This window comes from Seriola aureovittata, chromosome 23 (assembly GCF_021018895.1).
Source record: "Seriola aureovittata isolate HTS-2021-v1 ecotype China chromosome 23, ASM2101889v1, whole genome shotgun sequence".
NCBI lineage: Eukaryota > Metazoa > Chordata > Actinopteri > Carangiformes > Carangidae > Seriola > Seriola aureovittata.
The window spans coordinates 4,429,139-4,446,223 of NC_079386.1; the positions used below are offsets into that span (position 1 = coordinate 4,429,139).

The following is a 17,085-nucleotide window of genomic DNA, read 5'->3' on the forward strand; positions in this document are numbered from 1 at the left end:
AGAAGAAAAAACTCTGCATTTTATAAAAAACAGTGCTTTTATTTATGTAATACTGTGGAAAAATAATTACATACCATTTTTAAAAAATATTGAAGATAATGAAATTAAAAAATGAGAGTTTAACGTTCGTTGTACATCTTTTGAACAGTTTTCTCTGCTACGAAGAACAGTACAATAAGATAAACATTGGATTTTTCTAAATTCAAAGACACAATAATACAGGATACAGTCCTACCAGAGGTATAAAAGTACTGTAAGGATTGTGAGAGAAATGATATGGACATATACTGAAACACACACCCGCACACTTGGACACAGACATGCACACACACACACACACACTCACACATTCTGTATACACACTGACATGCATACAATGTCGCGCGCACACTCGAGTCGGGCGCTGCGTGTTTACAGTATCCTTCCCATACACACGCAGTCATTCACACATCTATACAAACACACTGTACAAATCGATGTGCGCGCCAACGCCCACACACTCCCTCTTGATCTCTCTCTCTCACACTCACACTCACTCACACACACACACACACACACACACACACACATACACACACACACACATTCATACAGTCATACACTACTACATGTCAATATTGTGGACAAGCCTTCATTAAACCTCTCCATACATATTCTCCTCTGGCCGTTTTGGCAGACAGACAATGAGGAATGATTCAAAATGGAAATGTATGACATGTTCCCCTGTAAGGCCACTCAGTTCTCAACCCAACATCTGTGTTTTTCTCTCTGTCTGCACCAGGCTTGTAGTTAAGAGCTGAGAGAAAAAGGCTCCAGCCTACGAAAATGTCTGGGAATGACTCAAGCCTGGTTTGTAAAGCAACAGTTGCCAAAAGAAGGAGCTTCTACTGCATATACATGGTCTAAGGTGAAGAACAACATGAACACTTGGCACTAGGTTTCTCTCATACACTGATATACCCTTCTGATGTGAAGTCAGTCCTGATTTCAGGCTCTGCTGTTGGCACAAGTCCTCACTCCCGTCCCGTCTCAGTGGATTTCACTCAGGAAAACTCCTGAGTCATGTGCGCTCACGTTCAAACTTTTGGTCCATACATACACATTAAATGTTTTACATTGACAAAAATAATTCTGTAATGTTAAAAAATAGAATACAAAGCTCTAGTCTGGTGTGCAAATAAAAAGAAGACATTACATAGATATAGATAAGGGACGTCCAAGCACGAATACTGTAGATGCAGTGCAAAATGATGACAACCCTCCCGACCACCATCCCCGGCCCCCAACACACTCCCCCACGCTGCCTAACAGGCATGATGGCATGTACCACTGTACAGAAGGGCATTCTGGGATACTATATATATATGTGCTCTATGATCATTGAATAAGACAACCAGTAAAAAAAAAAAAAAAATTTAAAAATGGCGGCCAGAAATGACTTCCACTGGTTGAGGTTTTTTCCCGATCAGCGTGTACCATATTTGACAGTCAGTCAGTTTGCCTTAAGACGTTCAACCCTCATCATTTACAAAGTCAGTTCATAGCAAAGGCTATGGGCTCCAAAGATCTGTGATCTCTCCTCCTCTCTCTGGTTCTTGTTCTTCTTTCCCAGTCTTGATTGTGACTTGCGCCGTCCGCTCTTTCAGAGCTCAGATATACAAACACGTCGGGAGTGAGGGAATTCAAAATTGTGTGGAATTTCCCTTCCCTGTCTCGCTAAAACTTCTTTTTCTCCACCCGTCTCTTTCTGTCTCTCTGTGTTTCTCATACCCTCCCTGTCTCATGGGCATGGTCTTCTGACTCTGTGCATGGGTGTGTGCGATGTTTTTTCTTTTCGTGTTCTGCAGTCGTGTTTGTGTTCAGTAGGGTGTGTTAATGTGTGCGTGTAAATCTGTGATTGTGTGTGTTTTTTAGATGTGACGCTATTTATAAGATGCTTCCTCATGCTCAGCTAAGACTGTGAGGTGGTTCTGCGTCTCCGTCTCTCACACGTGAGTCTGCATCCTCTGTGTGTGTCGGCTGTGGGAGTAGTCAGAGTGTTGCGAGGTGTAGGAGAAGCGAGTGGAGCTGCCGTACTTCCCGAGTCCAGTCTCTGATCCCGAGGGAGCTGGGCCCCCGGGACCGACCCCAACCCCGGGGCCCCCCACCCCAGATCCTACACTGTACATCTCGTAGGATGGGCCAGCCTCCAGCGGCGCCAGGCTGGATGGGGCGAAACCCATGCGGTAGGTCTGGTAATGCGAGGGGTATCCGTAGTTGTCGTAGGCCAGCTGAGAAGTTGAGTCCAGGAGGCTGCAGTCCCCTGGGAAGTCGCTGGCTGCGGGGGCGGGGTTGGCAGGGGGCTGCTGGCTCTGGCCCCCACGGGTGAAGGTGTTGAACTGGGCGTAGCTGATGTGGGACAGTCTGGATGGGGGTCGGGGGTCGTAGCAGGCCTGGGGGCGGCCAGGAGAGGTAAGGGGACCGGGGGGACCGGGGGCTCCTCCGCTGGCCGTGGCTCCCGAGCCGGCGGCACTGCTGCTAATAGATGCAGCTCCCCCTGGTGTTCCTGTAGGGGAGCGGTAGTCGGAGTAGTGCATGGTGGAGCGGGAAGCAGGGCGGCCTTCATCGTGGGTTGAAGCTCGCACGTTGTAGTAGCCATTAGTGGGGTCCTGAGGAGAGAGACAGAATGGGCATTAAAGGTCCCATATTGTATAAAGGTAGATGTCCATGTGTTGTTTGATTATAAAGCAGTTTTAGGATCTATATTAATACTGTGAAAGTATCAAAGCCTCAGTCCATAGAGAAATGCACACAGCCTGTATTCAGAAACTGAGCCTTAAAACCAGCCTTCAGGACTTCTGGGACTTTGTGATGTCACAACAAAAAAGTCACCGCTCTCAGCCACGCCGTAAGCCGTGGACCCACCATCCAACCTCGCAAGATTTGGTTTCTCTGAGTGTTTACCTCAGAAAACAGTCAGCCAATGCGAAGAGAGGCTCAGGGCCTCCTCTCTTCTGATTGGCTCACCAACCCGTTGTTACCTGAGCTCCAGAAAGAATGTCCAGAAAAAACTCTAATGGGGTTTTTAAAAAATTTTTTATATGCCAGTGTACAGATTGTTAAGGTCAAAAGTATTGTATAGTAATAATATTATACTACACTATAGCACAATACTATACAATATAGTACTATACTATACCACTATAGTGATATTATAATATGATTATGGTCAACTCTGATCCCCTTGCCCTTGTAGAAGGTCAGAGGTAAGGGTGAACTGCACGTCTGGAGCTGGTCAGCATCCAGGTCCTGATTCATCAAGACTGTGCTGTGAGGGCAGATGGCTCCTTTTTTTTTGTGACTCAGCTGCTTGAGACCAGAGTCTCAGTCCTTTTCAGAAATATCCGCAAGTAAAGTTGTGAATAAAACAGGCTCTGCAAAAACTGCTCAAGCAAATTACAATTACAGTTACAAACTATAGGAGTAATCCACCACGACCGGGATCACAGAGCAACCCCCGAAATGATGTCAGGCGTTGGTGAGAAGTAGCAGGGTGCAATCTTTATCTCTAGTGACCTTTAATAAATATTCCTAGAGAACAATAAAGAGATTTGAATTAAAATTACCAAAGCATGACGTTGAAAAAACGTCTGCTGTCTCTATAAAGATTTATAGCACATATATAGTTTATACAAATTTTCATAGTGTACTGATTTTGCAGCTAGTACACAAGAAATCAATGTACCATTTGGCACTAACAGGAAAATAATACAAGATTTGTGCATGTGCACATCAATCAAATGGCAAATTACGAAACACACTGTCTAATAAACCTTACAAAGGGAAAAGTAAGTTATTTTTTGTTGTTTGACGTGTGCGAGGAGATATCGCACCAACATCTACATCTGTTTTAGTTTGTTCTGGCTGTGAGCAGCTCCTTCATTTCCTTTTCAAAAACAGGCTCCAACAGCAACACTCTCAAAAATCATTTCTTGGCATGTACGCAGAGCTGTAAGTATAACTTGAGTTATACTTGTCACGTTTTCCAGTGTGAGCAAACTATATACTCAAAACCTGCTTTAAAATATTATATTATGTTGCATGGAAATGGATCACAGATTTCATTTCCATAACCAGGTTAACAAGAAAAATCGGATATTTAAATGCCCATGATTTACTCCAGGCCTCTTTAGCGGAGTGGATCCCTGCCAACATGCAGGGTCGACCTCAGGTTGTCTGGGTGAAAGAAGGATACGCTCCCTGCTCATTACCCCTGTTGCTTTACTGCTATTTCTGACATGATTCTCCCATCTGATCATCTCTCACGTACGCAGACTTCTCCCCCCCCCCACCCGACTTTGTTTCGTTTCTTTGGTGCTTCAGGCAGCGAGAAGAAGAGAAGAAGGAAAAAAAAAGAAAAGAAAAAGCAGTCTGGCTGAGGCTGTTGTCGGGGTGATCTAACCACCTCCTGGGGTGGATTCATGTCTGTATTTCTTCAAAGTGATCCAAGGCAGCACTCCAGCTAGAGGGGTGGCGTGTTTGCCCTCACAAAATATTCATGGGGGGGAGTTTCAGCAGAACATTTTGGCAGCTTCACGCGTGAAAATACATTCATCACCTTAGCCCAACCCCACGGTGTCAAAATGTATAAATGATTCATGCCGGCTGAATGGGCATAATACGCCTGAACTTCCTTTGTTCTTTTTCAATTTGAGTTTTTTTGTTTTTTTTCCCCCGTGCTGTCTTTAAATATCTTGGAGATGAGCGAGCCAAATTTCTAAGTAATCAGAGAAGCTAGTTCCTCACAGTTGAGAGTGAAGGGCAGAGAAGACAGAAGGACATCCAGCAATTAAAAAACAAAAAAAAAAGTCTGACTGCACTGCAAAAACATTCCTGTCTTAAATATCCTACTCTGTTATTCTCACAAAGAATTCCTACAAACACACTACCAGCACATGAAAGTCTGCTTTTGTTGATTAGTCCAAATGACGACCTGGCTGAAAATCAGAAAAATCCTTCTAGTGAGGGTTTCTTCTCTGCTTCACAGCCAACAACATGTTGCCCAGAAAAAGAAAAAAAAACAAGGCAGATGATGCCAATAAATAAACACATCAACCCGAACTGGATATATATGGTAGAAAGAGGGAAACTAAAGGACAGACAGAGGTCTAACACAGCTGTGCTGAGAGGGAGGTTTGTGTTGATACGGAGGAATAGTCATGATAAGTCATGCTTGTTGGCTCACAGCAGTCAGGGCTCACTGTATATACACCGTACAGCAGAGGTCACTAACAGACGTACAGTATAACCTGTATATTATTGAGAATTATCACATTTTGACGGAGCGTTTTCTATTTTAACTGGAGCAGCTCTTCTAGCCTTTACAGCGCAGGTAACACTTGGCGCTACTCAGCCAATCACTGCGAAAGGAGTCAGTCACTGAGGTATACACACACACACACACACACACACAGTGAGGGATGAAGTAAGTGTGGAAAGTGATATAGAAGAGGGAAAGAAAAAGAAGAGGACATGCTGAGATTGTTCCGGACCTTTGCTTGAGAAAATGTTGTCAAAGTGAACTTTTTGATTTTTAATTGAATAATCCTCCTGTACAGTAAAATAGTTACTAGATCAGCGGATCCCAACCTGTGGGCTGCGGCCCACCAGAGGGGCACAAAGTTATTGCAAGTGGGCTGACAAATCATTTGCAAAACAGTTCAATTTTGGTCAAAAATTGAATTATAAGAAAAAAAATATACACATAAATAAAATTAAATGATTTTTTAAAAACATTAAGAATGCATGTTTCTCCTGCTTTCAGTTCAGTCTTGAATGTTCCATGGTTCTCATTAGAATAAACAGCGCTCTGAGAAGGCATCGTTCGGCCTCTGTACTGTTCTGGGGTCGGATGTCAGCTGCCAACGTTTTAGAGATTTTCAAAATCCTGCCCGTGCCGATCAAATGAAGGGGCAATAGCAACTGAATAACATTTACGCTAGTTTTTATCATCATCAGGATTTTAACAACTCAGCTTTAAAACACTGCAATAAAAGACTTAAGAGGTTTTTCATGAGGTTAATAAGCCACTGGAGCGAAACAACAATAACCTCTGAGGAGAAGATGTGAAAGAAAAAGAGCGAGTTATCAATAACGACACCCCTACTGTTTATATTCATTATTTAGAAATTAGATAATTGGTAGAAACTTTGCTCCTGACACCAGTTTGTTCACCAATTTTACTTGGAGTCACTTGCCAGTTTGATTCTGTCCTTGATGTCTGTCAGCTGTCTGACGACTGTAGCCCAAACCAGATTGCAGCTGTTTATTCAAATCCCTCTCCTGTGTTTACTCCTGACTCTTCTGTATGCACATGTGCCCCCTCTAGAGGGTTTTGTAATGGATTTCTTGAATCAGCCTTCAGAAAATGTTTAGTTTAAGATTTAAAAATGGTGGTGAAACCGCCACGAACTTTCACTTATGGAAACACTTGTTTATACTTCCACTGGTGGGTGATTGATCACCTCCGTTACGGCGGTGATGACACGAGATGCTGCAATCAATCAATGGACTCATTTGGAGATCAAATATTTATAACCGAGGGTTCGTTCCAGTAGAGAAATGTCAGTATGCAGATCCTCTGAGTTAGTTTCTTTCAGCCTGTAAGGTACTCTGAGTGTCATCCTAGGTGACAACAACACTGTACATCACTGGATGAAGGTCATCACTCAAGAGTCACCATGTCAGTAATGATTAGGATATTTGCAGCCCTTTGAGGTATAATTAGATTGAAACCTTGCTCCAAAATGAAGTCAACGAGACCACTCTCATGTCAGCGTTGTCTTTATCCTGGCTCTATATCATTTGTATGTGTTTTTGTGAGTCTTTTAGTAAGAAAAAAATCAGTTTGTTTAGACATGGGATTGATAGAAGTGAGTGTTTCTGTGCTCTCACCTTTAGGTCGTACTCCTGGCGGGTGTCCAGGGTGTCGCTGCGGAGGTCAGACTTGAGCTCTATGTCATCCTTAAAGGGCTGATTGGAGGGAGAGAAGGACACAGAGGGGAGAAACTAAACCGTCAAACAAGAAAACAAAACAAAACAAAACAAAACAAAACCAAAAAAAAAAAAAAAAAGGAGGAGAGAAGGTGCCATAACAAAAGAGAGGAGGGAAGGAGGTAACAGAGTGTGACAGGAAAAGAGAGAACGGGATTAAAAGTGTTAAAAAGGGGAAAGCATTGAGTGTGTTTTAGTCAAACGGTGTAGCGCAGGGAGAGGTTACTGAGTTAATCTGAGGTTTTTTTTCTACAGCTACAGGCTGTGTAAACAGTATCCCTGCTCACCGAGTACATGGCTTTGACCATGCGCGAAGCCGTGGACACGCTGCCGGAGTCCTCCTCTAAGCTGTGGGTCTCCTTGTTTATGGTCTCCACCTTGATGTCGGGCTTACCCAGCGTGACCCCGCGCCGACCTGGAAGCAAAACACACACACGGCAAGGTTGAATACAGCTGGACACACGCGATCTCGGGGGGCCGGCGTGTGTTTTCACGAGCCGGGGGAGCGAGTTCAGAGGGGAACCTAGATCCAGACGGTGCAGGGGAAGTAGTTTCCTTCGGTTTTGCTCGCGATGTGTAGCGATGAGCGTTTAAAAAACCACAAGCGTGAAAACTTCTGCTGTACTTATGAGTAAAGCGCACGGAGAGTATGACTCACTGCCTTTGCGCTGCCGGTAGAAGATGAGAACGAGGACGAGCAGGAAGATGAACAAGAGGATGGTGGAGCCCACTGTACCGCCAGCGATTATTCCCACCGGGACCTCCTCTGAAAAGTGAGAGAGAGAGAGAGAGAGAGAGAGAGAGACAGAGAGAAATAGTGAGTTGGGGGATTGCACAATCAAGATTTTAATGTGAGAAATACCACAAATAAAAAAAAGGTACCTCAACCTCAGTTACTGAGACAATGTAAATTTGTGCTATTTGTCCAGATTAAATTCTGGTGTTGGGCACAAATGGATTTCAGATTCAGACTACATGAGATAAATTGCTTCTTGTCTTTTTGGTGTCTCAAAGTACAAAGCATCACGCAAATTCACTGACAAATAAATGAGAGTGAGACATTGGACGTCACCTGCTACTGAGTCAAATCACCTGAGATTGAAGCTATTCTTTTCCCACTTCGGCATCTCACATTTCACAGAGGATGTAACTTTATATTGAGGTGTCAATATCAGGATATACGAATAGTCTCACAGACCAAAGCAACAGATCATAAACTCAAAATGCATGTGCAGTGATTCAGTCCAGAGGTCTGAGGATCGCTTTTACAAGACGACGGTCTGAGGACCACAACGTTACTATTAAAGTGAATATACGATATCAACCGCCTGCAGAACCGTTTATTTCTTTTGATATCGCAAATAAGTTTTCTCAATCTCGATGATGAAACAGGCGGGTCTGTTTTTGGTTAATCGAGTGAACTGAGTACCTGATTGATCAAAATACTTCATTGCGTTAATGCAAGAATCCAATATTGCCATAGGGGGGGTCCTACTCAGTGTACAATCAGGGTATATATTGTCAGAGCGTGCTGCTGCTTGTCTCATCCCAAATTCACAAGGCAGATCCAGTGTGGGATTCACAACGCACCTGTCTCCTCCAGCGTGATGATCATGGTGCCAGGGCCGAACGAGTTCCAGGCCGTGCAGTTGTAGGTGGACAGGAAGTCGGACTCCATCACGTTGTTGATGGTGAGGGTAGAGAGGACGCCGCCGCCCTCAGCTGACGATTTGCTCTGCTCCACCGTGTACCTCTCCAGAAGCGTCCCCTTCTCCTTCTCCCACACGTTCTCCTTCCACGCCCACACCTGCAACACACACACAAACACACACACACACACACACACACACACACACACACACACACACACACACATTTAGTTAAGACATACTTGGAATACATTTATTATACTCATGGAGGTTGTGTGACTAAATTCCATTTATCATTAGTAATTTAAATAATTAATAACAATAAATAATTCAAATTTTCTGAATCCCTTCTGACCCACATGCTTTCAGAATTTCCCTCCACTCACTTCAGTCTACCAGTAAAAACCAACCCACTTCAAACAGAGCTATAATACATACATATAAAAATACTGTAGACAGTAAATTACCAAATCACACATTAATGTGCTTTATTTAACATGTCATAAACGCAATATGAGAGAGATTTTGCACATCATGTGACACTGTATGTTGAGTCATGATCCTGACTGACTCAGGCACACATACACTAGGCCATTAATGAACACTTAAACATAAGTGACATGGGGAGAAGATCTTAACTTGAGTCTTGAGGATGAATTTGTTTTAGCAAACAAAGAGTAGACGCAGGAATTACATTTCATTTTAGAATAGATTGTATCTGAGACTACAAATGAATTCTTTAGCCTGTCCCAGATGTAATGTGGATGTGGGAAATTTTATGCTGCACCCATTTTATTTCATGTAGATAAAATGTCTGAAATATTTGGCAACAATAACTCAAGCAAACATCGGGGAGACCTCCAAACTTAAAGTATATTTATAAACATAAAAATATTAAAATGCTTTAAAGGAACAGTTTTGGGAGATTTGCTTATTCGCCGTCTTGTTAAGAGTCAAATAAGAAGATTGATGCTAATCTCACATGTGTACGCTAAAGGTGAAGCTACAGAGAAGCTACCCAGAATGTCAAATAATTCCTTTCTGTGTGGTTTAATGGGTTGTTATCTTGTGTCCCATATAAAATATATTGTGTATAACTTTCAGAAATCTTCAAAATAAAGGATAAAAAAAACATAACTGGATATTTAAATCAAAAAACTATTTGATTACAGGTTTAAAGTATTTCCTCATGTCAGAGTGACTGGTTGATATGATATTAAGTGAAAAGCCATATATAACTTTCCAACTCTGACACAAAATTTACACACTTGCATGTTAGACACACACATTGCATGACTTCCTAGGACCAGCAACAGTTTGGATGTTTCTGCAGACAGAAGCGGGGAGGGAGCGGGGGGGGGTGACTGTGAATCTTGCACATTCTCCAACTTTAAAGCCACTAAAAGCAGCTCTATTATTCAGCATTGAAGTACTGTACTAAAGCAAGTTAATTATGTATAAACCCACATGTTCCCATAATCTGCCCACTTATTCCAGAGAAGGAGAATCTCCTGGCTGAGGCGTTTACTGGGACAACTGTTCCTCTCCCGTCCTTTATATTTTATAAATCTTTTTCTGTCCCCACCTCTGCCACTTGCATTAGGAGCGCGCACTGCGAGTCAGGACGGATCAGTCACAGAGGCCCTGGGAGCCGAGGAACTACTACTACTGCGTCTGTGTGATACAGCCGAGCGGAGAAAGCATCCGAGCTGATTTCTGACGCAGGAGCTAAAAGCGGACCGGCTTAGTGTTAGTGTTGGTTTGTTTATGTGATGGGATGGAGGAACATTCTGGGAGAGTTTAAGGGTGAGTCACCAACTCAGAACGAAAAAAGGGGACAGTGGCTAAAAGCATTTACCGTGCAGGAGTGGAGCCAGTTAGGAACAGTGAAGGTACAGTAACAGTAAAATACAAATCGCTGTAAGACTGAAAATTACAACCTCATGCTCTTTGTGACCAAAGCTTTTCCTTGTTTGACTTTTTTTTTTTTAAGTGTGAATAAATGATGCAGAGCTTGAATTTTGAAATTTTAATAGCGTGTTTGGTGCCATCTTTTTTTCTTTTTTTTTTTACATTTTCTCATCTTTTCACTTACAATCTTATCTGGGGGAGGTGTACTGGCTATGTAGCACTTCACCTCTCCTCTCTCCCCTCTTACTGCATACTGGGCTGGATCACTGGAGATGATGGGAGGACCTGCATTGGTCAAAACGACAGGACACGTGAGAGTATGTCACAGTAAAATACAGCAAACTGTAAAAAACCTTACCAGGCCTATTCAAGAGGAAATTGTATGACTTTAAAAAATAAACGGCCTCCACTTTGAAGACACAACTTTTTTTCTTTTTTTTTTTTCAATTACTGACAAGCTGACCTTTTCGAAAGCATAAGATTTTCATCTACGAGCAGCGATACATTAAATTACGTGGCTGTTTTCTGACCGTTGACTGTGAGCGTGACCTCAGTCTCTCCTACTCCAATCCGTGGGACGATGGCCTTGCATACATACTGGCCGGCGTCCGCCTGGCTCACCGACTTCAGATACAGCTGGTTGCTGTTACTCAGAACCTGTGGGGGAGTGAAAAAAAAAATGACACAAATATAAACAAGGCAAATCTGCTAAACAACAGGAGGGGATAAACAAAACAAAAGCCCACATGCACATAAGTAGAGGAGAGGCTAATGCTCTATTCTACCTCCGCCTGTATACCTTATTATTTCATGTTGCGTATGTGGATGTCTGGCCTAATTTCAGTATATGTGTTATATGTACTACTCTGACCCCAACTGGCTAACAATGCAAACCTGCACATCTGCTTTTAACCAGTCACAAAGGTTCTGCAGTTGCCTAGCAACCATCATCCATCAGAAAATTAGCTGTGTGAAAATTATGGCTAAATATGTCACCATCTAGCAAGAGAGAGAGAAATAGGTGAACAAGACAGATTATAGAGATGTGTGTGAGTGAAGGCCAAATCAGACCATAGTGTAAATGTCTTGTCTGTAGTCCTGGTATCTAAAACAAAATGCTACATTAGCTTAACATCAGTCAGTACAGGTAGACTTTAGACTGTATCCTTCCTCCATGCACCTGGAAATAGCTGAACCTGTGCCAGAAACCTCTACTAAGCTACTCAAGTTAACCTGAACAGACTGTTTATTAGCCAACGAGCTAGTGTGTCATTAGCAAGCAATGCTAACGTGTACATACACCTACTTGCCATGTCTTTAGCTTCTGGTAGGTGTAACACAATTAGATGCTAATGAAAAAACAGTGATGGTTAACTTAAGTAAAAACTGATTTTTACAAAACTCAAACTGAATTGAACTCAAAAATAGAACAGAGAGGCTAAAGTTTGACATTGTGGGAAATATACTTCTTCGTTTTCATTCTTTTTTTTTTTTTTGCAATTCTTTACTTAGAGAAAAACTGAGAACATCATGAACAGCATGGCCTAGAACCCTTCTTTTCTCAACATGCTTTCTGTAGACAATATGTCACATCATACCTACATACACAAATATGAACTTATACCATTTCTAAATGTTAAAAATGGTTGTTCAAGACCACCATTGTGGCTGCCAAACAGTGTATGATGTCATCTTAAATCCTTCTAAACTTTGCCCTGTGTTTCTGCCGCTACATTCAAATTTAGTAGGACTACACTACACATATTATAATACAGGATAGAAGGACTATATTACAGTCAGTCAAATCTAATTCAACCTTTAGTGATAAAGGAATATCGGAGAAAAGAAAAGCTGAAAATGAAAAAAAAAGAGGTCATGAAAGGTTAAAAGAGAAGAGATATCTACGTGTGCAGACAAGGTAACACTCAGGCTGCTTTTGTAAACACAGGATGACGAACGTGTGAACTGTAAAAATAGTGTGAACACAGCAACAGAGGAAACGTGTAACGCGTGGGCTCTTAGCTCCTTACCATGTTTGACCCCTTTTTGAACCAGGTGAGCGTGAGCGGAGGGTTTCCAGCCCATTTGCAGTTGAGGGTGACATCAGAGTCGACATCCACTGTTTTTGGCTGCGGCTCCACCAACAGGATCGGACCGACTGGAGACAAAAAAGAGAGAGCGAGAGGGTTGTTCTTTCTTGTGTTTGAGTAATAATGCAGTAGGACTAAAAGAGGAGATGCTGCTGAGAGAAAAGAAACACAACAAAGGTGTGTTTTATCCCTCTGACTCCAGACTGGAGTGAGTGAAGTGGGCCACAAGTGATGGAACGAGGTGAGATGAGTGTTGTGTGACTCACCGGTAGGGCTGAACGATACGCAAAATATAACGTGATCATTTTGACAGATACTGCGATATGAGTCAGGATTTTAGTAACTCACAGTGCACGTCAACCAGGATGCTGACGTTGGTCTTCCCCACAGCGTTGAAAACCAGACATGAGACGGGCTCGGTGAAGAAGGAGTGGTCCGCCTTGGTGGTGAACACACTCTCCCTGGCACCCTGCAGCACCACGCCACCCTTGGCCCACCTAGGATTTAAACACACGACATTTAATGCACCCGAAAAACATACATATCTTTATATGAATATGTGACACAAATAGAATCCACAAAAATTGAAACTCTACATGTATTTGCATGTTATGACCAATTCATGCAGATTTAAGAATACCAATCTTTTCACAGGAAAAGAAAGAAACAACGTATGAAAAACCTGTGTTTTAAAGCTAAATCAAAAAAGTGACACAACATTTCTGTCATGCAGTTTGGACAGGTAACTGTTGCTTTAAGAGGCCCGTTGAAAACGAGAACGTGCTTGTATGTGGACGCAGACCTGTAGCCCATAATAGGAGGGTTGGCGTGAGCCTGGCAGGTGAAGGTGACTCTTTCCCCCTCCAGGACAGAGCGAGGCTCAATGGACAAGGTAACTGTCGGTTGATCTGGAAGAGAGAGAGAGAGAGAGAGAGAGAGAGGGAGAGTCCCATAAAACAGCATTACTACATCTAATGTATGCTTCAATCTGGAGGATAGGTTAATGCAAAATGGCTGCCGTGTATCACTTAGTAATAGCTATAAAAACATTTAGCCTTTTAATGAGCCAGATGTGATAATAACAAGTTATGTAGTCGTAGGAAAGGTGACATAATTGTTTAATGGTCGTGTAATAAGTCTTTTCTTTTGCCATATAACTATATTTCATTGTGGAAACTATAATATATTAAAAAAGAAGCGATATCACATCGTAGCATCATTGCTTACGGTGGACGTTGAGGGTGACAGTTGTGCTTTTGCCAGTGGGAATAGCCAGGTTGGTGGCCACACAGCTGTAGTTCCTCCCAGTGTCGGTGTCCACGGGCTGGATGGGCAGGTAGCTGCGTGTGGTCACCCTCTTCCTGTCTGGAAGCACCTCCTGAGGGGCGGAGGAAGACGGACAAAGGTTAAAAAAAAAAAAAAGACGACAAAATGTTGTAACAGTTCATGAACCCGTGCGTTCAGTGTGTCTGGTTGCACGTGTGGCTTCGACATACAGTGGTGCTGGCAGCCCCATCCACAGGCAGGCCATCTTTAAGCCACTCGATCATAGACGGCGGTTTGGCCCCGCGAGACACGCAGCTGAGGTTGTAGGACTCCCCCGCATTCAGCAGCACCTCCGGACCCCCATCAATCACCGGGTCATCTGGGGGGACTGGAGCAGGAAGAGAGAAGGGGCAGTGTTAAGAGACAACATCTCAGGTTGACACACACGCAGACGCACATGCGCTCAGACGTACTGAGGACGGTGAGTTTGGCCCTCCTGGACCTCAGTGCGGCGTCGGGGGCCTGACACTCGTACAGGGAGTCATCAGACAGATCAGCTGACAGGATCTCCAGGTTGTATTGCCCCAATTCCTGCACACGCAACACACGGTACCTGGGCCAGGCTGGAACACACACACACACACACACACACAGGAGATTAAGAGTTAAATTATAACACAACACAAACATTTGGGTGTTTTTTTTTTTAATAACAATTTTAAAGTTACATTATTATCATGAGACTTTACTTTCTCCTACTGGTAGTCCTCTGTGTTAATGCTGTTTTTAAGTGAATTTTAAGTCACTATATCTTCAAATACATCATCCCGTCTCAGGATCCACACACAGCTTGTTGCAGTTCATGCCGATAAGACAACAACAGATCTGTGTCACGCACGGAGCAGTAACACGACTTTTTCTTCATCAGGGTAAATGACACCAGAGAGACGCGAGGCCACATGATGCTATAGATGTGCACAAACACAAACACATGACCAAACATACACATTCACACACACACACACACACACACACACACGCGCACTCACACACACAACACGGCCTCTCCAGTCCTCTCTTTCCCTTCCCCCATTCACCACACACAGCCCCAGCTGTGTCACTGCTGTACATTCTCACCATTAGGTGGCACCCACGCTCTCTTTCACCATTGGGGGGTGGGGGGTGGGGGGTGAATGCATTATGACAACAACGTTTTAGAGGACTCAAACCGACTCCAGTCCATGGTGCAGAATTCATGTTTGCTGCCCAGACGCAGATCGCATGTGAAATTCCCCCGCCGCCGTTTCCATGTGCGGCGTCTGAACTGAGCCGTGCCGCTTGCCTAACCTTGTGTGTCCTTGTTCCTGCATGCGTGTGTGCATGTGTGTGCCCCTGTATATGCGTGCATTTGCATGTGAAATGTGGAGAGCGAGAAAGCGTATGAAAAGCCCAGAGAAAGGGGGGCGGGGGGGACGGAGGCTCATACACAAACATACACACATGCACACCCACTGGAGTGTATGTGTGCATGAAGCGGCCAGTGCTCATTCACATGTTTTTATTTAAAAGCTTTGGCTTGAAGCACTGGACCATTACAGTAACAATATGATTAAAAGAGGGGAAGGCAGAGACAGAAAGAATGGAGAAGGGGACAGACGAGGACAGAGGGAAGGAGAGGAAGAAGGGAGAGAGGGGCTGACAGAGAGAGGAGAGCCTGAACTGAGAGTGTGTCAAACAAGATGAAGGTAAGAGAGAGAGAGAAAGAGAGAGAGACAAGGCAGAGAAGTTAAATGAAGAATAGTAGAGAGGGCTCAGTACAACAGAGGTACAAGAAAGAAGGAGAGCAAGAGGGAGAGAGGGGAACAAGGGATCTCAGATGAGGAGGTCACAAAGGAATAGCATGACAGACAGGAGGAGAGGAGAGGAGAGGAGAGGAGGAGGAGAGGAGAGGAGAGCGAAGAAGAATGGTGAAAAGTAACAGAGGAAGCAGAGGAATGGGAGAGGAAATTAAACAAAAACAAAAAGAAAAACAAGAATATTAAGCACAAAAGTCTGGGTTGAAAACAATAAGACAAAGAAAATACAAGGCAACAGCATGTCACAAATGATGCAGGCTCCCTCTGGACCAATCACTTCAAAATATGCCCACTTGTTTTGACCGGTGATTGCACAGTCCCCTTTGGGCTAATCAGTGCAATTCTGCAAATGCTGCGATGCAGCGATTGGAGATGCATCATTCCCCCAAGTTTTGTCAAAGTCAGAGAAGCTGTGTCTTATTACTGTCGCTGACAGACGGAGAGAAAGCGGCGGATTTAATAAATCAAACTCAAGATTTCATCACTATGGGACAAGAGAAAGACCAGAGAGGAGGAAGCGCAGAGAGCTGAGGGTGATATATTAGTCGATGAATCTGCCTTTCAATAAAAATCAGATATTAGCCAATCAGTATCACCCACTGCTTTTGTGACAAAGGTGATGATGTGATGCTCCTCGACCGAGTTGCCCCGAGGGAGCGTAGAATTTCCCTTCAAAACATTTGAGGGCACGTGCAGGAGGCAGCCAAATTAAACATCGACCTAAACAAGTGCACAGTGTGTCACAGTGTGATGTGATGGCTGCTGTAGTAGTTAAGCTGTCTTTCAGTAGCATGACAGCCTCCATCATCTCCTGGGAAAAATGCTCCGTTGGCTCAATCTAGCTGTAACTAAAACAATCAGCAACAAAAAAAAAAAAAAAAAAAAATTGTCAGCATACATTAGCCACCGCAGTTACAAACACGCAATGTCATGCAAACACTGGTCTGGCTGTGTATGATTCAAAAATGCTGCAAAAGAGTTCTGCTTTGTTAGCATTTGGGAAAAACCAAATGCTAACAAAGAGCAGAGTTAGCTCTGTCTCAGTAAAAAACTCTCTTTGCAAAATTATCTGCTGATAAAAAGATGTTTTTTGTTGGACTGTAGGTCGAATGGTAGCCAGTGGAAATGCAAAGCCCAGCAAGTCATAGGAAATGTAACTATTCACCTTACAGAGGTTCATTACAGTTACTCAGCTTCCATTATGACTGTTTCGCCTCCCTGTCTCTTAAGGTTCAATCATACTTGATCTAAACCAGTGGTTCCTGCGTACCCGCATCGCCC

General features: G+C 43.4%; 1 protein-coding gene across 2 annotated transcripts in view; it reads right to left on the reverse strand.

Moving 5' to 3' along the window:
* Positions 1 to 18: 18 nt before the first annotated feature.
* Positions 19 to 17,085, reverse strand: part of kirrel1a (kirre like nephrin family adhesion molecule 1a) — a 32,831-nt gene continuing 15,764 nt past the window's right edge. The window contains exons 3-15 of one of the 2 annotated variants that reach the window (XM_056369575.1): positions 14,422 to 14,571; positions 14,179 to 14,336; positions 13,910 to 14,060; positions 13,485 to 13,590; positions 13,031 to 13,179; positions 12,623 to 12,750; positions 11,123 to 11,249; positions 10,777 to 10,877; positions 8,623 to 8,839; positions 7,691 to 7,798; positions 7,320 to 7,447; positions 6,934 to 7,047; positions 19 to 2,648 (exon numbers count right to left, since the gene is read on the reverse strand). In XM_056369575.1, the coding sequence (XP_056225550.1) occupies positions 1,986 to 2,648; positions 6,934 to 7,047; positions 7,320 to 7,447; positions 7,691 to 7,798; positions 8,623 to 8,839; positions 10,777 to 10,877; positions 11,123 to 11,249; positions 12,623 to 12,750; positions 13,031 to 13,179; positions 13,485 to 13,590; positions 13,910 to 14,060; positions 14,179 to 14,336; positions 14,422 to 14,571 (2,300 nt within the window). In that variant the 3' untranslated portion in view covers positions 19 to 1,985. The remainder of the gene's footprint in view (positions 2,649 to 6,933; positions 7,048 to 7,319; positions 7,448 to 7,690; positions 7,799 to 8,622; positions 8,840 to 10,776; positions 10,878 to 11,122; positions 11,250 to 12,622; positions 12,751 to 13,030; positions 13,180 to 13,484; positions 13,591 to 13,909; positions 14,061 to 14,178; positions 14,337 to 14,421; positions 14,572 to 17,085) is intronic. The other variant, XM_056369576.1, reaches the window with a different exon arrangement.